The 21,254-nt window shown below is 31.7% G+C and overlaps 2 protein-coding genes across 2 annotated transcripts; both read left to right on the top strand.

The window, feature by feature from the left end:
* The first annotated feature begins 322 nt into the window (after positions 1-322).
* Positions 323-19,145, top strand: LOC107847274. The gene is made up of 8 exons (XM_047396382.1): positions 323-639; positions 14,914-15,043; positions 15,756-17,677; positions 17,757-17,861; positions 17,935-18,069; positions 18,203-18,373; positions 18,460-18,663; positions 18,957-19,145. The coding sequence occupies exons 3-8, from the start codon at positions 17,594-17,596 to the stop codon at positions 19,143-19,145; spliced, it is 888 nt and encodes a 295-aa protein (XP_047252338.1). The 5' UTR covers positions 323-639; positions 14,914-15,043; positions 15,756-17,593.
* LOC107847156 lies at positions 18,575-20,891 on the top strand. The gene is made up of 5 exons (XM_016691387.2): positions 18,575-18,663; positions 18,957-19,375; positions 19,457-19,592; positions 19,790-20,373; positions 20,563-20,891. The coding sequence occupies exons 2-4, from the start codon at positions 19,305-19,307 to the stop codon at positions 20,093-20,095; spliced, it is 513 nt and encodes a 170-aa protein (XP_016546873.1). The 5' UTR covers positions 18,575-18,663; positions 18,957-19,304; the 3' UTR covers positions 20,096-20,373; positions 20,563-20,891.
* The last annotated feature ends 363 nt before the right edge of the window (positions 20,892-21,254 follow it).

The following is a 21,254-nucleotide window of genomic DNA, read 5'->3' as shown; positions in this document are numbered from 1 at the left end:
AGAAATTTTTTATTTTAAGTTAAACTCAACCAACAATACTTGTACGAGGCTCCATTAACTTTTTGACACATGGATTGTGGGATCGATTTTATTAATTTAAAATTATAAAGGAAAATCAGGAAGAAAGAGAAACTAACATTTGATCAAAAGTTGAAAGTGAAATGTGGGGTCCACAGAAAAATAAATTAAATAACACTAATGTAGTTGAAAGTGGATTGTGGGATCCACAGAAAAATGAATTAAGTAATATTAAAGTTATTGAAAGTGGAGAGGTTAACGTGTATTTGCAATTACAATTTCCAAGCAACATTCAATGGTCTAGACTTTTCCTCTTTCCTTCTTCTTCATCACAACAATTTAATTCTAAACCAAAAAAATTTCTTTGATTTTTTATCTATACACTTTTGTTAAAGATCAAAACTGCATGTTCATATATTGATATTGAACTAATAATTTCTTTAAATATTAATGTTTCAAATATTGGTTAGCAATTTGGGATTCTACTAAGGTTATGAAAAAAGGTTGATTTGTTGAAGATAAAAAAAATTGAAAAATTATTGCCAGAATCTGATTCTTCACTCAAATTTAGCTCACTTACCTCATCTTCATCTGAAACTTCCGTTTATCCTTATTTTCCAGGTATGATTCTTGCTTCATTTTTATAGTTAAATTCTTTCTTTGTGACTCCAGATAAATTAAAAAAAGATAATATGAATGAGTAATAGATTATAGATCTCTACAAATTTTTGTTTGCATGCCATTTCTAGTGTCAAAATAGCAAAAATGCTTATCATATAAATATGTGTAGTGTACATAAAAGTTAGAATCTGCATTAGAGATCTACTAAGTTTCCTTTTCATTGGTACCAATATTTTTCAATGCATTTTTTGAATGCATTAAGTTTTGAGTTAATGATTGGCTGAAATTATTGTATGGATCTCCATATACCTGCATGTTTGATCAATTTTACAAAAAAAAAGTTAAGTTTTTAGATGAATTTTAATATAAAAAAATTATCAAAATTAGTAGATAAATAAAGAAACAAAATAATGATAAAAAATGTTTAATTTAATAAAGAAAAATAACCTCAGAATTTTGTTCCGCGAAACCTTGCATTGAAGTTGATTGCGTTTCGAAATTCGGTGCCATAGCATTCAAAGACTGATATTCATTTGATAATTGTGCTCTATTTTTCAATGTTTTTTGTGATGCTTTTTTTTTCCTTTGCTCACCTTTTGACTTCATTCTTCCATGTCCATTTTCCTTGTCTTTTTTTTTAATTGGATCCAGAACTTGATCCTTACACCCTGTAACAGAATCAGTTCTACTGAACTTGTTCTTACCCTTCTCATGATTTTCAGCATACAATTTACTTTGATGCTTGATTATCTCAATCTTTGCATGATATAAATATTTTCTAGCAATTTTCTCGAATTCCAAGTCATTTGTCGCTAAATTCATAACAGCAAAAGACTCCTTCATTAATCCATTTAGGCGACTTGCCATAGAGGATTTCATTGTCTCCTTCTTTTTGGTGTACTCCTCAAATTCACTGCCATGCTTAGCATTCTTAGTCCACCTTTTCAAAATGTATTTCTCAGGTATACAAAAAAATTTTAAGTCAAAGAATAAGACTTTTAATGCATGACAACATAGCCAGCCCATGGTTTCAAATATTTGACAACTACAGGAAATAGAATTATCAAGAGAATTGAATTGAACAGTTTCAATTTGCTCACTTTCACCCTTTAAAATTGTATATATAGTACAAGTTCCACTAATTTCCTGCTTGATTACTTTCTTGGTTGTCCCTTGCAGAAATTCATGTTAAAATCTTGTAAAAATTCTTCTTGTATATGCACTACCAGCATGCTTTAAGATCCCCCAATCTTCTATGAAAAGTTTAGGCTTTCCTTGGCATTTGTAATCCTCAGTTGCTTCGGTGTCATGTATTTCAGTCGTTCACTGCTCATATTGCTTTACAAATTTAGTTATACTCATTGTTTTGCATGCCATTTCTGTGAAAACTCTGTTTGTGCTTTCACTTCTTTGAGTTGATTTAATGTCCGTGGAAAAAAAGGAACGACTAAATGCAACAACACAATAACAACAAACCCAGTGTATTCCCAAATAGTGAGGTCTGGGGAGGGTAAGATGTACGCAGTCCATACCTCTACCTCTAAAGGAGTGGAAAGGTTGTTTATGATAGACCCCAGGCTCGAGACACGGAATACTAAACAAATTCATGGTAAAGCATGGAACAAGATGGCATAACATAAATACGACACCCACAAGTAATAGTAAACAGAGAAAAGTAAACAGATTCGTAATAAAGCATGAAACAAGGTATCATAACAAGAATAATACCGCCACCAAGTAATTCCCTACACTAGCAATCCAAATTGACCCTAGCCTTCTATTATTTGTACAATCCCAATCAGATATCATATTCTGTCATCTCACTTCAAATTCTAATTCTGACTTGCATCTCCATAAGAGAGTATCGAAGTAGTTTCGAAATCCTTGTTTCCAGTAAAGATGGGGTGTATTGTTTTGAGCATTTCTGATAATGTGCCATTCACATAACCGATGACATGTTTCAGGAAAAACCTCTCTAACGGCAGCCGCTATAGTAGGAGCTTGATCAGTAAAAATTATTGTAGGTGTTTTTCCTCCCATTCCCTTCAGAAATGCTTGAAATAGTCAAGTAAAAGAGCTAGTTGTTTCATTACACAAGAATGCACATCAAAAGAAAATATTTTTTCAATGATTATTTACACCAACAAAGGGAGCACAAATCATGTTATATTTATTTGTGCGATATGTGGTGTCAAAAATCATTACATCCCCAAAACACTCATATTGCATTCTAGAAATACTATCTCTCCAGAAAAAGTTGCACAATCTGCCATCTTCATCAACTTGAAAAGAATAAAAGAAATTTGAATCCTCCAATTGCAAATGCATAAAATGATTTATCAAACTTTGAGAATCTCCACCACTAATTATATTTCTCTTATGTGCTTGTATGAAGTTATGAGCATCTTTCTCAATAAATCCTGTATTTTCAATTCCACCTACTTCTTTTTGAAGATATCGAACCACTTTTTTTGTGCAAATACCAGCCTCAACCATAGAACCAAGAATATTTTTTGTAGCACTTGTAAGCTTTTGACCAGATTGTATGAAATGTCCTAAATTGTCTTCTATCATTGGATGGCTATGCACATCGTTAAATTCGCATACTTCCCACATATCATTTGATATTTTAAATTTTATACGAGCCAAGCATCCACATCTATATTCTAATCTTTGTCACTTCCTTTCTTGAAAAGGAGAAAGCTTATCAGATTGTCCTTCACAAGAACATAAAAACAAGCATTTTGTTATCTCGTTGTTTCTATTTTTAGTTTTTGGACCTTTTCGAACACCAAAACCTTTTGCCACAACATATGAATTATATGCATTGTATGATTCCTCTTCCAAATCAAATTTCATACCAATTTCAAAGACAAATTTTTTGTCGATGGTATAAACATTGTGAGCTCCTGTAAAATATTTTTGATTATTTACTTTGTGATTTTAAGATAGCAGTGCATAAATTAGAAGTAGTGTATAAATTAGAAGTATGAAAACACAAATAATAATAAACTATAAACTAAATTATTTATTTAATAAAATAAATTCATACTTGAACTAAGAATACTTTATAGAAGTGAGAGATTACCTTGTTGAACAAAAGAACCTTTCTCAACATTTACATTTTCCATTTTTTATTTGAACCACAAATAATCTGTACAAACAAAACAAAATAAAAAAAGTGTTAAGAACTGATAAAGTTATTATAGTGTAATAATATTTGCATAATTTTTCTTGTAATATTATAAAGTTTATGTTATAATTTAAAATATGTATGACTATCACTAAATTTGTTGGGATTATTATTCAAAATAAAATCAATATCAGATCTTGATTTTATTTTTATTTTCTGATAAAAATATTTTTATATTGACAGAGTTTTTCAATGTGTCGCAAGGATCACATATGACAACAACAATTGACGTACAGAAGTTCTCTATATAGATGAGAAAAAATAATTTGTTGCATATGCCAAATAATAGAAGCGCTATGTATATATGAGCATAATATAGATGATTTTATGTTGTCTTGCTGATGTATATGTATCAAAATAAAGTTTACTGATAAGTAAGTTTTTCAATTGCACAAATTCAAACAACAATAATAAAGAAGAATAAAAGAACTATAATAAAAAAGGTTAGAAGTAAGTTAATATATTTTCTACATTTAGAGTATATATTTAATAAATTTAGAGTACATAGTTTGTTGTTATAAAAATAAAAGAATAAAGAAAAAAGTGATGAATTTATTACATTTAGAGAAGAGTTTCCAGATTGATGAGAATAGATTTGTTCTCTTTAAGAAAGAAAGTGATCAATAATGTTGTAGTAGATTTGGTATCTCGTTAAGGAAGAAAGTAATCAACAATATTGTAATAGATTTTGGTGTTTGAGAGAAAGAAAGTGATAAACAAAGTTAAATCTTGAGTTGATAAATATGATCAATAAAGTAACTTTTTAAGGAGGGAAAATCTTCTCGTTCCCTCCATTTTTTTCTACAGTGCACTATTATTTATTTATTCATTTATAGAAATAGACCCCACAATCCATGTGTCAAGAAATTAATAGAGCCTCATACAAGTATTGTTGGTTGAGTTTAACTCAAAATAAAACTTTTCGTTATTGTACGCTTTTGTTGTTTGGCTGCTACTGTTTATTGATGAAGGAAAAAAATGGATTTATTGCTGGGCCGGGTCGGACTTTGATGTTGTGGCTGAGTGGGTGAATTGGGCTGGTAACTTTAAAGAAGAAATGGGCTGCTGTTGGGTATTTGGGCCACTAGACATAATTGGGTTTAAATTGGGTTTTAATTGGGGTTATTTAATAACCTCAATTAAATTTAATTAGGGTTAAAATAACCCCAATTAGATTTAATTGGGTTACAATAACCTTAATTAAATTAAAAAATTGGCAGTCTTCGAAATTATTTAGAAAAATAATCTCGATTAGACTAAAGGTTCTATATATATAAAAAATAATTCCAATTATGATCTAGCCTATGACCAAATTAAAAGTTAATTCGCTAATTCCATTGCAATTGTGGCCAATTTAGTTTCAATTATGATCAAATTTAATAGATTGGTTAAATTGAATTGAAATTTGATACGAATTAATACTTTGTTTAATCCCGAGCTTCTCGATTTAATAAAATCGAATAAAATTTTTCCAAATAAATTATATTCAATAATAAATTATATTTAAATCAAGATTTTATTCATTTAAATTTATTTTCCAAATAATCCTTAATTAAAATCTAATATTCCATAGAATAAATATTTAAGTAATCAAATTATATATCTCATATAATTGAAAACGATAATATATAATCGCTACTTAAAATGACAAAATTACGCACAAAATATTTTGAGAAGTTTTTATTTGGATGAAATAAATATTTCGATTTTATAAAAATTGAAGAAACTCAGGCTTAACTTAGTCTTGGAGGTCAAAAATCAGGAGTCAACATTAGGCTTTGATACCAAGTTTGTAACGCCTCGAGTTTGTACCCCAAACGCTATACGGTGCTTACGATCCCGAGGGACCACAAGCTAACCCATGACTAGTATCTGCTGTGAGCACTGAATAGTAATAGTGTAATAATGCGAAAAATAGGTTGAAATGCAATAAGGTTCATAATTTGAATACTGATAAAGAATAACGACTGTAATAAAATCTGATAAATCATCTGAAATCTGAAATACTGTCTGAACTAGTCTAGTCTAAAAAGCCTCTAACTAAACTGTCTGAAAGTGGAGTTGATAGGGCAAGCCCCCAACTAACTCCGACTTCTGAAATACTAAAGATAATAAAAATGTTAAAATAAAGCATATCCTCGATAGATGAGGACTCACTACTAAATCTACTGCCGCTATTTGAATCTGTCTATGCACGATCAGGAACCTGAGCGTCCGAACCTATGATATGAGACATCATAGCGCAAAGAGAAAGTATGCGTCAGTACGTGGAATGTACTGGTATACCAGATGAGGGAAGACTGAATGCAAGTGTTCATATACATGAACATTAACTGACTGAATGATATGAAGTAACTGAATAAGAGTACATGGTTAACTAAAACTACTGTAAAATACTAAGTATGCAATACTGTGCATATATGTGAATACTGTATCTGAGCTTTTACTGAAGCTGAAAACTAATTTCTGATACTAAGTAACTGATATCTGAGATTGCTGATAACTGAATTACTGATAACTGAGTGACTATGTCTGGCAGTCCAGATTCTGTAGAACTGAACTGAGTTCTATAATGAGACTGAAACTAAAACTGTGAAAAGTAATCATCTAACCAACATGCCCCAAATAAGATAACTGGGGTCCAACCTGTAACCTCCAGTTGGAAGGGTGTCAGTACCGTGCCACGGGTAAAGACAACTGAAGAGTTACCATCATTTGGCAGTTACTCAAATAAGAACGGTGATACCCTTAACTAGCAGGTTAAATATCTCATTAACCCTCAACTGGTAGGTTGATGTCTCAACCTACAGTGGCTACGTAGTTCTGGAATGCAAGGATTGCTTCTAAGGATCACACCCTTTACTGGCAGGTGAGCCCCCATCCTTAGGTTCACTCAATGCTAAATCCTTCTCCCAACTGAATAGATACTGAACTGATTGCTAAACTATACTAGGTTGGACTGAATTGTTATAGATCGTGTTAACTGATTGAACTGGACTGAGTTCACTGAGTTCTGTAACGGACTAAGTACTACTGTTTTGTGACATAACTGAGACTATTATGTAACTACTGTAGCTTTAGATAAATAGCTAGATTGTCGGGTATTAGATACTCCCAGGACTCGATAGCATGAAAAGTAAAGCATAGCATGATCTTGAAAAGCATAACAAGGTCCATTTGTTTATAATTTATTTATAGAGACATTTTATCAAACACTTGTAGGGCATAAGCTTGTACATATGCTAGCATGTCATGATTTCACCATTTAATTCACATGGACATTCTATCAAACACATGGGGAGCACAACTTAATGCATACAATCATGGACAAGATGTAAGCATTGTAACTACAACACCCAAACTTTCTAATTCCAGGATTATAATATCGGAATTACACAATTCAATATACATGCTATTTTCGTTTCATGGAATCTACAATTAATCATGGATTGAAAATCAATTAATGTCATGAACATGAATACAATTCAATTTCAAGCATGTAAATCATGAATCAACAATCTTGTAGTTTTAAAAATGGATTCTTGGACTCTATGGGTGAAAGGAACTCATAGATAAACACCTAACATACCTAAGAAGATGAGTTCTTGAAGGAATTCTTGAGTTTGTTCTTGATTTCTTTAAGCTAGGGTTTCGCCCTTTGAGAGAGAATGTTTTAATTCTTGAGAGAAAGTGAGTAAATAATGAGATAATATGTTATTTGGGGGTTTAAATCTCGTGTTTAGATTGATTAGGGCAGTGAAAAAAATATCAAATTCCCCCTAGGAATAATTAAAAATTTGTCACTGAAAATCTCGATTTTAGGCTTCACCCTGATGCGGTGGCATCGCAGTGAGCCACTGGAAACCTGGCTAGAACAGTGTAAAAGGGACGATTGGGAAATTGGCTCATGGCGCGATGCGGTACCATCGCGGAGCCTCACTGAAATTTGACAACTGGGAAATGGTCCTTGGCGCGGCGCGTGGGATCGCGGTCCCCCACTGAAAAATGACAATTGTGAACTAGAACATTGGCGCAATGCATCATTATTGCGAAGCTTCACTGGAAACTGACGAATGTCATTTGGCTGGTCTCCGTGACGCAGTGATGTGCCATTTGGCTCACTGTTTTACAAAAATGGCACTAACTCTTCGCCCGGGTACTGGATTTGGGCCAACTTTATATCGTTGGAAAACTGACTGAATTTCCTACGCATTGGTAAGCTCTCAACTGAAAAATTCTGAGTATTTCAAAAAATTTACATATAAATACTCATGTACTTAGAGTTAAATTAAGCTAGAAAAATACAGGGTATTACATTCTCATACTATGACACATGCATCAAGTGCAAAGGTCCATATAGAAAAAAATAAGATAAAATAATTTCATCTATATCAACCAAATGTCACAGTATTATAATATTAGGAAATTAATTAAATTACCATAAAAGATAAAATCATGACATAAAAGTAATTAATTGAAAAGATTAAAATTAAGTTGAAAACTTTTGTGAGGACTACCAAAGTCCTTGAATTGTCTCTTATATATAATAGTAATATATATATATATATATATATATATATATATATATATATATATATATATATATATATAATATTTAAATAAGAGGCAGTTCAATACACTAAAGCTCTCGTAATATGGAGGGTTCGAAAAAAAATTCGGCCACAATAATCTATTATCCGCAATCTTAACTTGGCATGCTTGACAAGAGGTTATTTCATAGGCTTAAACCCATGATATTAACTGTGGACATTTAACTAATTATGAAGTATTAAATTACAAAATCATAGCAAACAGTTCCAAATACTCATTTAATTCTAGCTTCTAACTACCAACTCAGTACAACAAACTTAACAAAAAAAAATAAAAATTGAGGAAGAGTTATATTTATTTGTATATTTTTATGAGTTGAATAGAGTGAATTAGATTAGGGTGTGTTTTATTTTTAAAAAATGAGTCATTTAATGTTGATTTGATTTTTTCTGTTAAAAAAAGGGGTATATGTGAAAAATTTCTTAACGGAGGATAAATTTGACCCCAAAAATATCACATCAAAGATAAATTTGATGTCATCAGTCAAACTACGACGAATAGAAATTTAGCTAAATTTTCAAAATATAAGGATAAATTTGGTTCAAAGTATGGCAGTGAGGATAAATTTAATCTCAAAATATAATAAAAGATATATTTAGCTAATTTTTTAAAGTAAAAAGGATAAATTTAACCCTTTTCCTTAAAATAAAATTACCAAACAAAAAATAAGATCAAAATGAAATGGAAAAAATAATCATGCTATCACATTAAATTGACTGTTATGAAAAATGAAGTAACACTTTGATTATGACAGTACAAAAACTTAATAATACAAGGACAAAATCTAAATAGCAATTAAAACAAATAGTATTGTGCTTAAAGCAACAATACACGTTCAACTAAAAGAATATTCTTAGGTGATGGATTCATATATAACATGTTCAATGTTAAATAATGAAAACAAAATATTAAACTTAATTGAAAAACACTGACAGAGAGAAATGAAAATAGCTGTAGTTCTTTTCTTATTACTCTTAGATCTTACAATGTACAATTAAAGGATATATATAGCCAAATTGCAAATTTCTCCACTAAGCCAATAGACAGGCAGTGGAAAAACTTATTTTACAAGAATGCCTTGGTGCATTCACATGGTCATCCATAACATATTATTTAATATCTAACACTCCCCCTTGGATGTCCATGTAGAGGATGATCTAGTAAATAAATATTTGAATGCTGCCTCATTAAAAACCTTATCAGAAAAAACCCAGTGGGATAAAAAAAAACCTTGGTTAAGGAAAAAAGAGTACAACGCGTATTCTTACTCCCCCTGATGAAGACCTCGATTCAATTAGTTCAGTCTTCGCATTCCAATCTTATGTACCATCTTCTCAAAAGTTGAAGTTGGTAAAGACTTGGTGAACATATCTGCTGGATTGTCACTTGAACGTATTTGTTGGATATCAATATCATCATTCTTCTGGAGATCATGCATGAAGAATAATTTTGGCAAGATGTGTTTTGTTCTATCTCCCTTTATAAAGCCACCTTTTAATTGAGCTATGCACGCTGCATTGTCTTCAAATATGATTGTAGGCATCTTGATATCGAGCTTCAAGCCACATCTCTGTTTGATGGAATGTATCACCGATCTCAGTCATATGCATTCTCTACTTGCCTGATGAATAGCTACTATCTTAGCATGATTTGAAGAAGTAGCAATGATGGACTGCTTTGTAGACCGCCATGATATAGCAGAACCTCCGAACGTAAACACATAACCTGTTTGAGATCTTTCTTTATGTGAGTCTGATAAATAACTTGCATCTGCATGACCAATAAGATCTGGACTAGCTTTGTTAGTGTAAAACAGACCCATATCAATAGTCCCTTTTAGGTATCTTAGTATATATATTTAACTCCGTTCAAGTGTCTTCGTGTAGGAGAAGAACTATACCTTGCTAGCAAATTAACAGAAAATGCTATATCCGGCCTAGTAGCATTAGCAAGATACATAAGTGCACCAATAACACTGAGATATGATGCTTCAAGACTAAGAATCTCTTCACCCTCTTCTAGAGGTCGGAACGGATCTTTACTCACCTCAAGTGATCGAACAACCATTGGAGTACTTAATGGATATGCTTTGTCCATGTAAAATTATTTCAAAATCTTTTCAGTATAGGTAATTTGGTAAATGAAGACCCCATCTGCTAAATGTTCAATTTGCAGACCAAGACAAAGCTTGGTCTTTCCAAGATCTTTCATCTCAAATTCTTTCTTTCGATATTCAGTTTTCTTTTGGACCTCTTCTGGAGTCCTAATGAGATTTATGTTATCCACATAAACAACAAGTATGACAAACCCGGATGTTGTTTTCTTAGTGAAAATAAAAGGACAAATGACGTCATTTATGTAACCTTCATTTATCAAGTACTCAGTAAGGAAATTATACCACATATGCACTGATTGTTTTAGACCATACAATGATTTTTACAATCTGATTGAATATAATTCTCGGGACTTTGAACTATGCTTCAAGCATCTTTAATCCTTCTGGAATTTTCATGTAAATATCATTATCAAGTAAGCCATAAAGATAAGCTGTAACCACATCCATTAGATGAATTTCAAGATTTTCATGTACAGCTAGACCGATGGGGTATCGAAACGTTATTGCATCCATAACGGGTGAATATGTTTCTTCATAGTTGACACCAGGTCTTTGAGAGAATCCTTGTGCAACAAGGCGTGCCTTATATCTTATAATTTCATTTTTCTCATTTATTTTACATACGAAGACCCATTTATAGCCAACTGATTTTACACCATTTGGAATTTGGACTACAGGTCCAAAAACTTCCCGTTTAGCAAGTGAGTTCAATTCTGATTAAATCGCCTCTTTCTATTTTGGACAATTTTTTCTTCGTCGACATTCTTCGACAGATAGGGGTTCAAGGTCCTCATTGTATTGCATAATATTTAGTGCACATTATATGCAAAAATACTATCCACCGTAATTTTTGATCTATCTAAATTTACCTCATTACTAGTAGAACTTATTAAAAGTTCTTCATTCACTTGAGTCTCGGGTTCACTGATTTCTTCAGGAATATTAGGATTAACCAGATTTTGAGTCTCTTCAGGAGAATCTTTTATAATATTAGCTTTATCATTTTTCGCGCTTCTTTTTCTAGGATTTTTATCCTTTGAACCTAATGTCCTACCACGCTTCAGGCGTTCTTGGGATTCAGAAGCTATGATATTAGTAGATGGTCCTTTTGGGACTTCAATTCGGACATGCACATTCGCTGTAGGGATGTGTGACTTAGTTATTCTTTTCAAATAAGTAAATGCATCTGGCATTTGATTTTCCAGTTTTTGTAAGTGAATGATATTCTGGATCTCATTTTCACATATGGGAGTACGTGGGTCAAAATGAGATAATGTTGAAAATTTTCACGCAATTTCTCTTTTCAGATAACATTTTCTCCCCTAATACCGGAAATTTGTTTCATCAAATCGACAATTTGTAAATCGAGCAGTAAAGAAATCTCCCGTCAATGGTTTAAGATAGAAAATTATAGAAGGTGACTTGAATCCAACATATATTCCTAACCTTCGCTGAAGGCCCATCTTAGTGCGCGGTGGTGGTGCAACTAGCACATATACAACACATTCAAAAATTTGTAGATGGGCAATATTTGGCTCATGATCGAGGACTAACTGTAATGGAGAGTACTTATTATAATGAGTTGTCCTGAGAAGAACAAGTGATGCTGCATGTAAGATAGCATGACCCAAACAGTAGTGGGCAATTTCATTTTCATAAGCAGTGGTCTTGTTATAAATTTTAGGCGCTTAATGAATGACTCTGCAATGCCATTTTCAGTATGGATATGAGCAACCGGATGTTCAACTCTTATCCCAACTGACATACAATAATCATAAAAAATTTGGGATGTAAATTCTCCAGCATTATCAAGGCAGATAGACTTAATAGGATAATCTGAGAATTGCGCCCTTAATCATATTATTTGTGCCACTAGTTTCAAAAATGCCAGGTTGCAAGATGACAAGATGCACACATACGACCATCTTGAAGATGCGTTTATTAGGAACAGAAAAATATCTAAATGACCCACTAGGTGGGTGAATAGGCCCACATATATCTCCATGTATACATTCTAGAATCAGAGGGGATTCGACGCTAACTTTTAGTGGCAATGGTTTAGTTATCAATTTGCCTTGATAACAAGCAACACATAAAAATTCATCAGTTGTAAGAATCTTCAGTTTCTTTAACGGATGCCCTTTTGAATTTTCAATAATTTGTTTCATCATTATTGAGCCAGGATGGCCTATTTGATCATGCTAAAGCACAAACGTATTTAGATCAGTAAACTTCTCATTTATAAATTAGTGTGCTTTAGCTGTATTAATTTCAGCATAGTATAAGCCGAAAGACAAAGTTGGTAATTTCTTCAGCACTTGTTTTTGACCTGAGACATTTTTGGTGATGCCAAGATATTCAACATTCATTTTATTTATTGTCTCAATATGATATCCATTTCGGCAGATATCCTTAAAACTCGGGGATTTAGAAGAGAACAATGCATTTTCTATATCTAATTTTGTCCCCGTAGGTAGAAATATATTAGCTCTTCCAAAGCCTTTAATTAATTTTGAATTACCAGAAATTATTATAACATTTTTTTCTTCTAAGTGGGAAAAGTATTTTTCATCTTTAAATATTGTGTGCGTTGTCCCACTATCGATTACACAAATATCCTCACAATCGATTGTTGATCCAAATAAGACTTGAGGAGCATTCATATTTTCTTCAAGATGAAAATATAAATAAAGTAAATATTACAGCATTATTAGCACATAATGTATTTACACAAACTTTAGTTATTTATAAGAATAGTGAGATATTATTAATAGAAATGTAAACTAATACAACTTGAACAGAAAAGTAAAATAATCAGACTATTTCATAATCATCACCGATAGGGTGATTAACATGTTCTTCAGGAACTACAAAGAAATCTGAAACTTCCATGGGCTTAACATTATCTTCAGAGAGGAAGTTTGCTTCTACATCATTATCTGTTTTCTTAAGGGACGCCTAATAGAGCTTCACCAGACACTTTGGCGTACGATAGGTGCGCGACTAGAGCCCCTTTCCTCTGCATCGATAACATTTACTTTCAGAGTTCATCCTTGGCGCTGCTTCAGGAGCTTTACCCTTATTTTTGCACTTCTGGTGCTGAGGGTTTTTATTTATTGCAAGGCGATCATCCTGATTAAAATAATTTCCATGACCATGACCTCGACCACGACCACGACCATGACCACGACTGGGGTCAGGACTTCTTTCACGCCTGGTTGGGTAAAAATTTGCAGCATTCACTTCAGGGAATGGAGCAGTACCAGCAGGTCGAATTTCATGATTTCTCATTAAAAGATCATTATGTTGTTTAGCAATAAGAAGATGAGAAATCAATTCAGAATATTTTTTTAAATCCCATTTCTTTATACTGCTACTGTAAGAGCATACTCGAGAAGGGAAAAGTAAAGAACATTTTCTCTAACATGTCATTATCTGTGATATCTTTTCCGCATAAATTAAACTACGATTTAATTCTAAACATCGCATAATTATAAGAGGTTATATTTTTAAAATCTTGTAACCTCAGATAGGTCCATTCATAATGAGCTTGTGGAAGGACGACCATCTTTAGGTGGTCATATCTTTCTTTTAAATTATTCCACAATATCAGGGGATCCTTAATCGTAAGGTATTCCATTTTCAATCCTTAGGTGATGGATTCATATATAACATGTTCAAAGCATGTACCCAATTTTTTTAGTTTTATTAATTAAGTACAAAGTGTGTTATGTGGATTAAAGAACGTCTATGCATAAAAGTCTAGTAATTAAATGGAGAAGACATTAATATACAAAAGTGTGATATGTGGATTAGAGCACATCACATAATCAAATCTTATGATAAATAAAGGAAAAATTAATTAAGAAAACACCTTAACTTTTCTATATTACTTTAAATACCATACTACTAAATATATTACAAAAATCCCTTTTGAGACCTAATACACAAGCTTTTACTGATACATTTCAATCCATATATTAACATAATACCCAAATACTATTCTGTCGCCTAAAATCATGGGATTGTTGCAAAGATTATGCCAAAATCTGATCTTGAAGCAACAACCATTATCTTCCATTATCTTCCATTACAATTACTCCATTAACTTAATTATTCTAAATTTGTTTGAGGTTAGTTTGTTTATACTTGATAATATTGTTTATTAGTTTTGAAATTGAACAAATCCCTTTTTAATTTTATGTTCTTCGAACATTATAACATTATTAATGGATTCTGCACCCTCTTTTAGTTTGGGGCTTACTCAAATTCAGTCAACTTCTAATGAAATTAATGTGTCTGGGTTTGTTCCTGGTGATTTTGATTATAAATATGTTGGTTTTCATGAAAATAGATCTAAGTATCGGAATGATCCGACAATCATGAAAAAGTTATGGGATGCTGCTAGTGTTAAAGGGAAGAAGACTATTGTTGCTAGTTCAAAGGAAAAAAATGATGTTGTAAAAAGAGACCCATTACCACAGGTATGATATTTATGTGTTTGATTGATGAATTTCTTCATAATTTGTTATTGTTAGTAACAAATGTTAGTGTTACAAATTAGTATGATACATATCGAGGAAGATAATGTTTGTGCATGCGTTATGATACATCACAAATTTGTGCATATGATACATAAGTAAGAATTTATCAATATGTCTGATACATATGTTATAGTTATATATCATAATCTATGATGTAATGACTCTCAATGCTAATTATTAATCTGATACATAACTTATGTATATAACTATAATCGAATACGTTTTGATACATCACTGTTTCGAACTAAGTAAGAATTTTACATGGATTTTTGCTACAATTTGATACATAAGTAAGAATTTTATCAGTATATTTGATACTTATGTTGGAACTTATGTTGGAAGTTATGTATTATATTCTGATACATATGGTATAGTTATGTATCATAATCTATGATTAACAACTCTTAATGCTAATTATTAATCTGATATATAACTTATGTACATAACTGTAATCGAATGCATTCTGATACATCAATGTTTCAAACTAAGTAAGAATTTTACTAGAATGTCTGGTACAATCTGATACATAAGTAAGAATTTTATCAGTATGTTTGATACTTATATTACAAGTTCTGTATTATAATCTGATACATTACTTATGTATCATAAGGTCAAATAAATGTGTCATGATACATCATGTTTCTTAATGCAGGGGATGAAATACGTTATCAAAACTGTTCTACCTCATCCTTTGAGGTTTGGCATTTCATTCAAACATAACTTTGCGACTGATGTGGAATACTATGTGGGCAAAAAGTGCTAAATATGTTTAAGGAAACATGCTTTGGTGTGTTTGTTGATATGCCTAAATCAAATTTTCAAGGTCAAATAACCAAATGTTTGTTGATGCTTGAGTATAAACAAGATAACCCAAATGAATTCCATGTTTATGTCAAGGGAATAGTTCTGAAATTTATGATATTTGAATTTGCTCTCATTAGTGGTCTGAATTGCACCTCAAACATTGAGGACTTTCAGTATTCGACTTCAGATGGCTCTGTTTTAATGACAAAGTATTTCCCAGTGGCAAAAAATAGAATATCCAAAAAAAAATTTGTTCAGTGGTATAAGATGGGAAATTTTGACAATGACCAGGATGCATTGCAGATGACCATATTATTTTTTATTCATGCATTTTTGTTGTCTGAAATTGATGATGCAGCTGTTAGTTATATAGAATTCAATATGGTAGCGGATGGTCGATATGAACAATATCCGTGGGAGAAGATTTCCTTCAACAAGTTGATGAACTCGTTGAGACAGGACTTTTTTGTTGAAAAGCAGCTTTATCGGTTAGGAGGAATGCCATATGTTCTCAACATCTGGATGTACAAATGTTGTTCTGAAGTAGATAAAGATATTGCTTGTCGTATTGGTAATGGTATCCCGAGGATATGTAACTGGTTTGTTGTTGGAACAAAGCCTAAATTCAAAAAGTTCATGAATGGAATGTTTAGCAAGGTAATTTCTATTTATTTTCAATCTCTTTTTGTAGTTTGTGTTGCACACATGGAATTTTCTTTTATGTTTTCAATATATATATTCTTGTCAATATATGATTAAGCATGTAACTTGTTTATACTATAGTATATATGATGATCAGACATCTTTCATATCAATCCATGCAACAAAATAAACTTTTTTCACTGTTTCATCATACATTACAGTACTCATATGATACATTCACATACTTAACAGTATAGTTTTTGGTATACCACTACATGTTATATAGAATACTGATACATTATTGCCATTACATTCATATCACTATATTTGTTATTTTTTTCAATCTTAATTATAGTATGTGTACACCAACATTAGTCCTACAGTTGATGAGCTAAAATGTCTTCAACTGCCAAATCATGATGGAATGGATTTGAAAGATTCTGTCAATTCGACTTTGCCATCCACATCTTGTAGACAACTGATAAAAGTTGATCAGAAAGGTAAAATGTCAGCTGGTTCATTACTCTTGGATGATTTTGATGATTTTACTACACCACCGCCGGACTGTTAAATAGGACAAAAGCCAAGTCTGCTATAACTTTGGCACCGCCTTCAAAAAGAAGAAAGACAAACATTAAGCAAAAGGAATCGGTGACAGATCAAGAAAAGATTAAATGTCACCCCTCTGTTAAAGAAGTCAATAAAGCACCTTCTGGCACATCAAACACAATTACTGACCCAATCAATGAAGAAGCTCCATATGAACCATCTTTAATGGATTTCGGCAAACAGACACCAATAGCAGAACAAAACCAACCAGCTGTGGAAAGTGTGTGTGAGTCTACACAAAAAAATAATGTGTCTGGAGGAACATACCATGAACAAGTTTTGATGAAAGTTGATATGAATGCAATTGAATCATTAGTCAAGACATATGTAAGTGCAACATGAGTTTTAAAAAAAAAATTGGCTTTATTGACATAACTAATTTACTCTATTAAACTTATGCAGGTTGATAAATGATTTGATGACATTGAAGCATTAATGAAAAAACATCATGAAGAAATGAAAAAACAACATGAAGAAATGATGTTAGCTATGAAGGAGAACCATGATGCTCCACAAAAAGTAACTTTTAATATGATCACATCATATTTTATTAAATTTTATATATTTGTATTTTTTGTAAAAGTTATATGTTTTTCAGGTTATTATTGAAACCGATAGTCCAAATAAAGATGTGGAAAAGAATGAGCCACATGGTGATGATTTGGGAACTCCGAAAGAACATCCAAAGGATATTCCAGAAATGGTAAAGTTGTAGGGATGTTAAAAAAAAGTGTCGTATACTATTTTTATAATTTAATGAACTTTTTGTGGTTCAGAATGATGATGGAAATGATGTATATACTGGAGATAAAAAGCGGGATGAAAACCCTTCAAATGAGTCTTCTCACAACTTTAATTTTGATGATCCGGCTTTTCGGAGACAGACTATTGAAGTTCAAAATGTACAGAAGGTACTGATAGTGCAACAATCATATCGATTGTATGTTATTAATATGGAAAATCATTATGTTCTCAACAGTGTTGTTATTTCATCATATATAAGTCTTACGTGTTCTTTAATATCTAATTATTTTTATGTTTCAGGAAAGTGAAACTGAGGTTAAGAATGCTGCATTTCAGCATTCCATTAATAACACCATAGATGACTTTTCCTCACCGGTTAGTGCAATACAATCTGAAGAGCTTTTACAGAAAGAAAATCTCCCTGATCTCATTTTACCAACAAATAATACTGGAGTTCAAAATGAACTGCAGGTATGTAGAACATACGGTTGTGGATTATTTCATATGAGATATCTTTCATCTAATTAATGTTAATATAATGCTATAACTGTTTGTAGCTGTATCTAACAATTTGCATTTTCCAAGTGTCCTGCACTGTGATATCATTTGAAGCATTTCAGGAAATGATAGATAATATCATAACTGACATGTCTACACCAATCATTGCAGTGGCAGTAAACTCCGAAGATTTTTCTAAAAAAGCCAATCTTCCTGATCCGTCCTTACAAACGGCCAATGTTGAAGTTCCAAATGAAATGCGGGTACGGATAACACACGAAATTTGAAATATATATGCTATTACTTTGGAATATCTTTGTGTAAAATAAGAATAAATACGTTATATAATTTACCTGATACATTACATACACCAAATTAATTTGTTATGAAATGTATCAGACCTTTATTAAATATTATGATACATAACAGTTTCACAAAACTGTATGAGTACTATATTATAATACGGCCACATAATGTTAATGGTGTATTTACTCTATAGATGTCATATTGGTTATCATACACATTTAATTTATATCTAACAATTTTTGTTTTTCAGGAGTTTACCAATGTTATTTCAACCGATTCGTCTCAGGAATCGATAGATAACATTATAGCTGGAATTTCCACACCAGTTGTTGCAATGAAAATGAAGTCTGTTAGTCCCACTGAAATGAACGACAATGAATGTCAAATCCATGGTGCTCGGTTTCAATCAGATCTTCCCGAAGTAGAATTGGGTAAATAGGAAGCCATTAAAACACGTGCTCTAAGAAACAGGAAGCGAACTACAATATTCAGGTCACCATTTACAACTGAATTTGGTTCAAGTTGTAAAGGCAAAAAATCTGCAACAGTTGATTTTCCTCAAAAGCATCAGTTTGATGGTTATCTTATTTCCGATGAAATGCCGATGGGACTAATAGAAGAGTACTTTGATTGGATTGTCGAAGGATTATTAAAGTTTCATGAAAAGAAGTAAGATATTTTTAGTTTTTTCATTATTCTTTTATAATTTTAAAATCACAAAGATTTTATAATTTCATTATAATCATGTAGGAAATTGAACGACAATCACTACAAAGCTAATAAATCAGGAATTAGTTTTAGTTCGTTGGATTTTGTTATTGCGCAACCAGATTCAAAGAACTGGTTCTACACAATGTCACAGCCCAACACCTGCTGGAATGATAAGGTATTACAAAAAAATATTACGTACATGTACAATAAACAGATTTTGATACATATGTATACATTATTATGCATTCTGATACATAACTTACATAAAAAGTACATAACTGTCATTCTTAAATTTTATATACCAAATTAATTTTCTTACTTGAGTAGACTTTATGGATATCAATAACTTATTTATTTTGTTATTTTAAGCAGCATGTAGATGTTATATTCTACTACCTTCGGAAGAAATCAAAGCAACAAAAGCATCAAGAATATCGATACACCACTGTTAATTGCTTGTTCAAAACATACATCGATGTGACATACAAACATTACATTGAGGATGCAACGGGTGATTCTCTCTCAACTCAAGATGATTACAAAAAAATGAGTTTTGTTGCAAGCAATGAAGGAGCACTGATAAACATCATCAAAGGGTTCAACATACCAGTTGCTTTGCCGTGGCATTTAGTCGATGAGGTATACGTTCCTGTAAATTGTGATGGAAATTTTCACTAGGTGCTAGCTATGATATCTTTAAAGAAAAGATGTATCAGGGTGTATGAATCAATGTTGTCATCGCAACATAGAGAGCCATCACATGAGATCAAAAGGTTATCTGTGATGCTTCCAAAATACATTAGTTACAGTGGATTACTGGAAAACACTGAAAGAACTGTATGGTCAAGTCTCGAAGCTTATGAAGATAAGATGAGTAAAGTGGCCGGTGATTTGAATGACACCCCATTTGATGTTGAATACATTGAAGATATTGCACAACAAGTCAGTGAAAGTTTGTAAGTATATCCTCACAGTTTTATATATCTTAAAATATTTCATCTCAGTTTTTATTTTTGAAAATTTTATAAAGTAACATAATTCAAGCTGACAAATTATTATACATTTACTGTCCATTTCCATAAGTTTTGATACAACAATAATTCCCACATTATTAAGCATCTAACTAAATGATTCTTCATGCTTAGGTACTGTGGCGTATTTATGGCAGCTTATGCAGAATTTCTTAGCGATCAAATGCAGATTTCTTCATCAAATCTTGATGCAGAATATCTTCGAAAGAGATATGCAACACTCTTATGGAACTATGGAGTTAAAAAGTCTAAGAAGATTTATTCTAGTGACCATGACGATCCACCAAGAGTACGGCCATTTTATGTCCCTCGGACTGATGCGTCTAATATTCTAGCCATAGAGTAGATGCTAGGTTGTGCCATAGCTAAGTTCTTAACATTGTTTTTGTTGCTATCTTATAGGCCTCGATTAATGTAATTTCACACTACTTTTAATAGTAATGTTTTTGTGGCAGAAAATTTTCATCAATTTTTTGAATCAATTAACATTTAATTTATGATATGTTAAATTTTCATCGACACATGAAAAATGATGAATTATATATGTTCCAATTTTCAAAAAGTTTTTCTTGTAAAAACATGTATCATACAAAAATTTTAAAACTAATATATGAAACATATATGCAATGTATCATATTAATTCAAAGTAAATCAGATCAAATCTGAAACATATTTAAAGCAAATTAATAGGTAAAACAAATATAACTAAAAAAAACGTCACATTCAGTTATGATAAATCGCATATTCATCTATCATATATTTTGAGGTTATAGTACAAATATCTATAATACAGTTATTATAAAGTT

Source organism: Capsicum annuum, chromosome 9, assembly GCF_002878395.1.
Source record: "Capsicum annuum cultivar UCD-10X-F1 chromosome 9, UCD10Xv1.1, whole genome shotgun sequence".
In the NCBI taxonomy this organism is placed as follows: domain Eukaryota; kingdom Viridiplantae; phylum Streptophyta; class Magnoliopsida; order Solanales; family Solanaceae; genus Capsicum; species Capsicum annuum.
Note: the sequence above shows the minus strand (reverse complement) of the source record. Positions and strands in the feature narration are given on the sequence as shown.

Coding starts and splice junctions, on each gene's coding strand:
- LOC107847274 (XM_047396382.1), top strand. CDS start 17,594: ATGAAAAAACATCATGAAGAAATGAAAAAACAACATGAAGAAATGATG. Junction 17,678..17,756: donor ACCATGATGCTCCACAAAAA/GTAACTTTTAAT, acceptor TATGTTTTTCAG/GTTATTATTGAAACCGATAG. Junction 18,070..18,202: donor AAGTTCAAAATGTACAGAAG/GTACTGATAGTG, acceptor TTTATGTTTCAG/GAAAGTGAAACTGAGGTTAA.
- LOC107847156 (XM_016691387.2), top strand. CDS start 19,305: ATGCCGATGGGACTAATAGAAGAGTACTTTGATTGGATTGTCGAAGGA. Junction 19,376..19,456: donor TTAAAGTTTCATGAAAAGAA/GTAAGATATTTT, acceptor ATAATCATGTAG/GAAATTGAACGACAATCACT. Junction 19,593..19,789: donor ACACCTGCTGGAATGATAAG/GTATTACAAAAA, acceptor TATTTTAAGCAG/CATGTAGATGTTATATTCTA.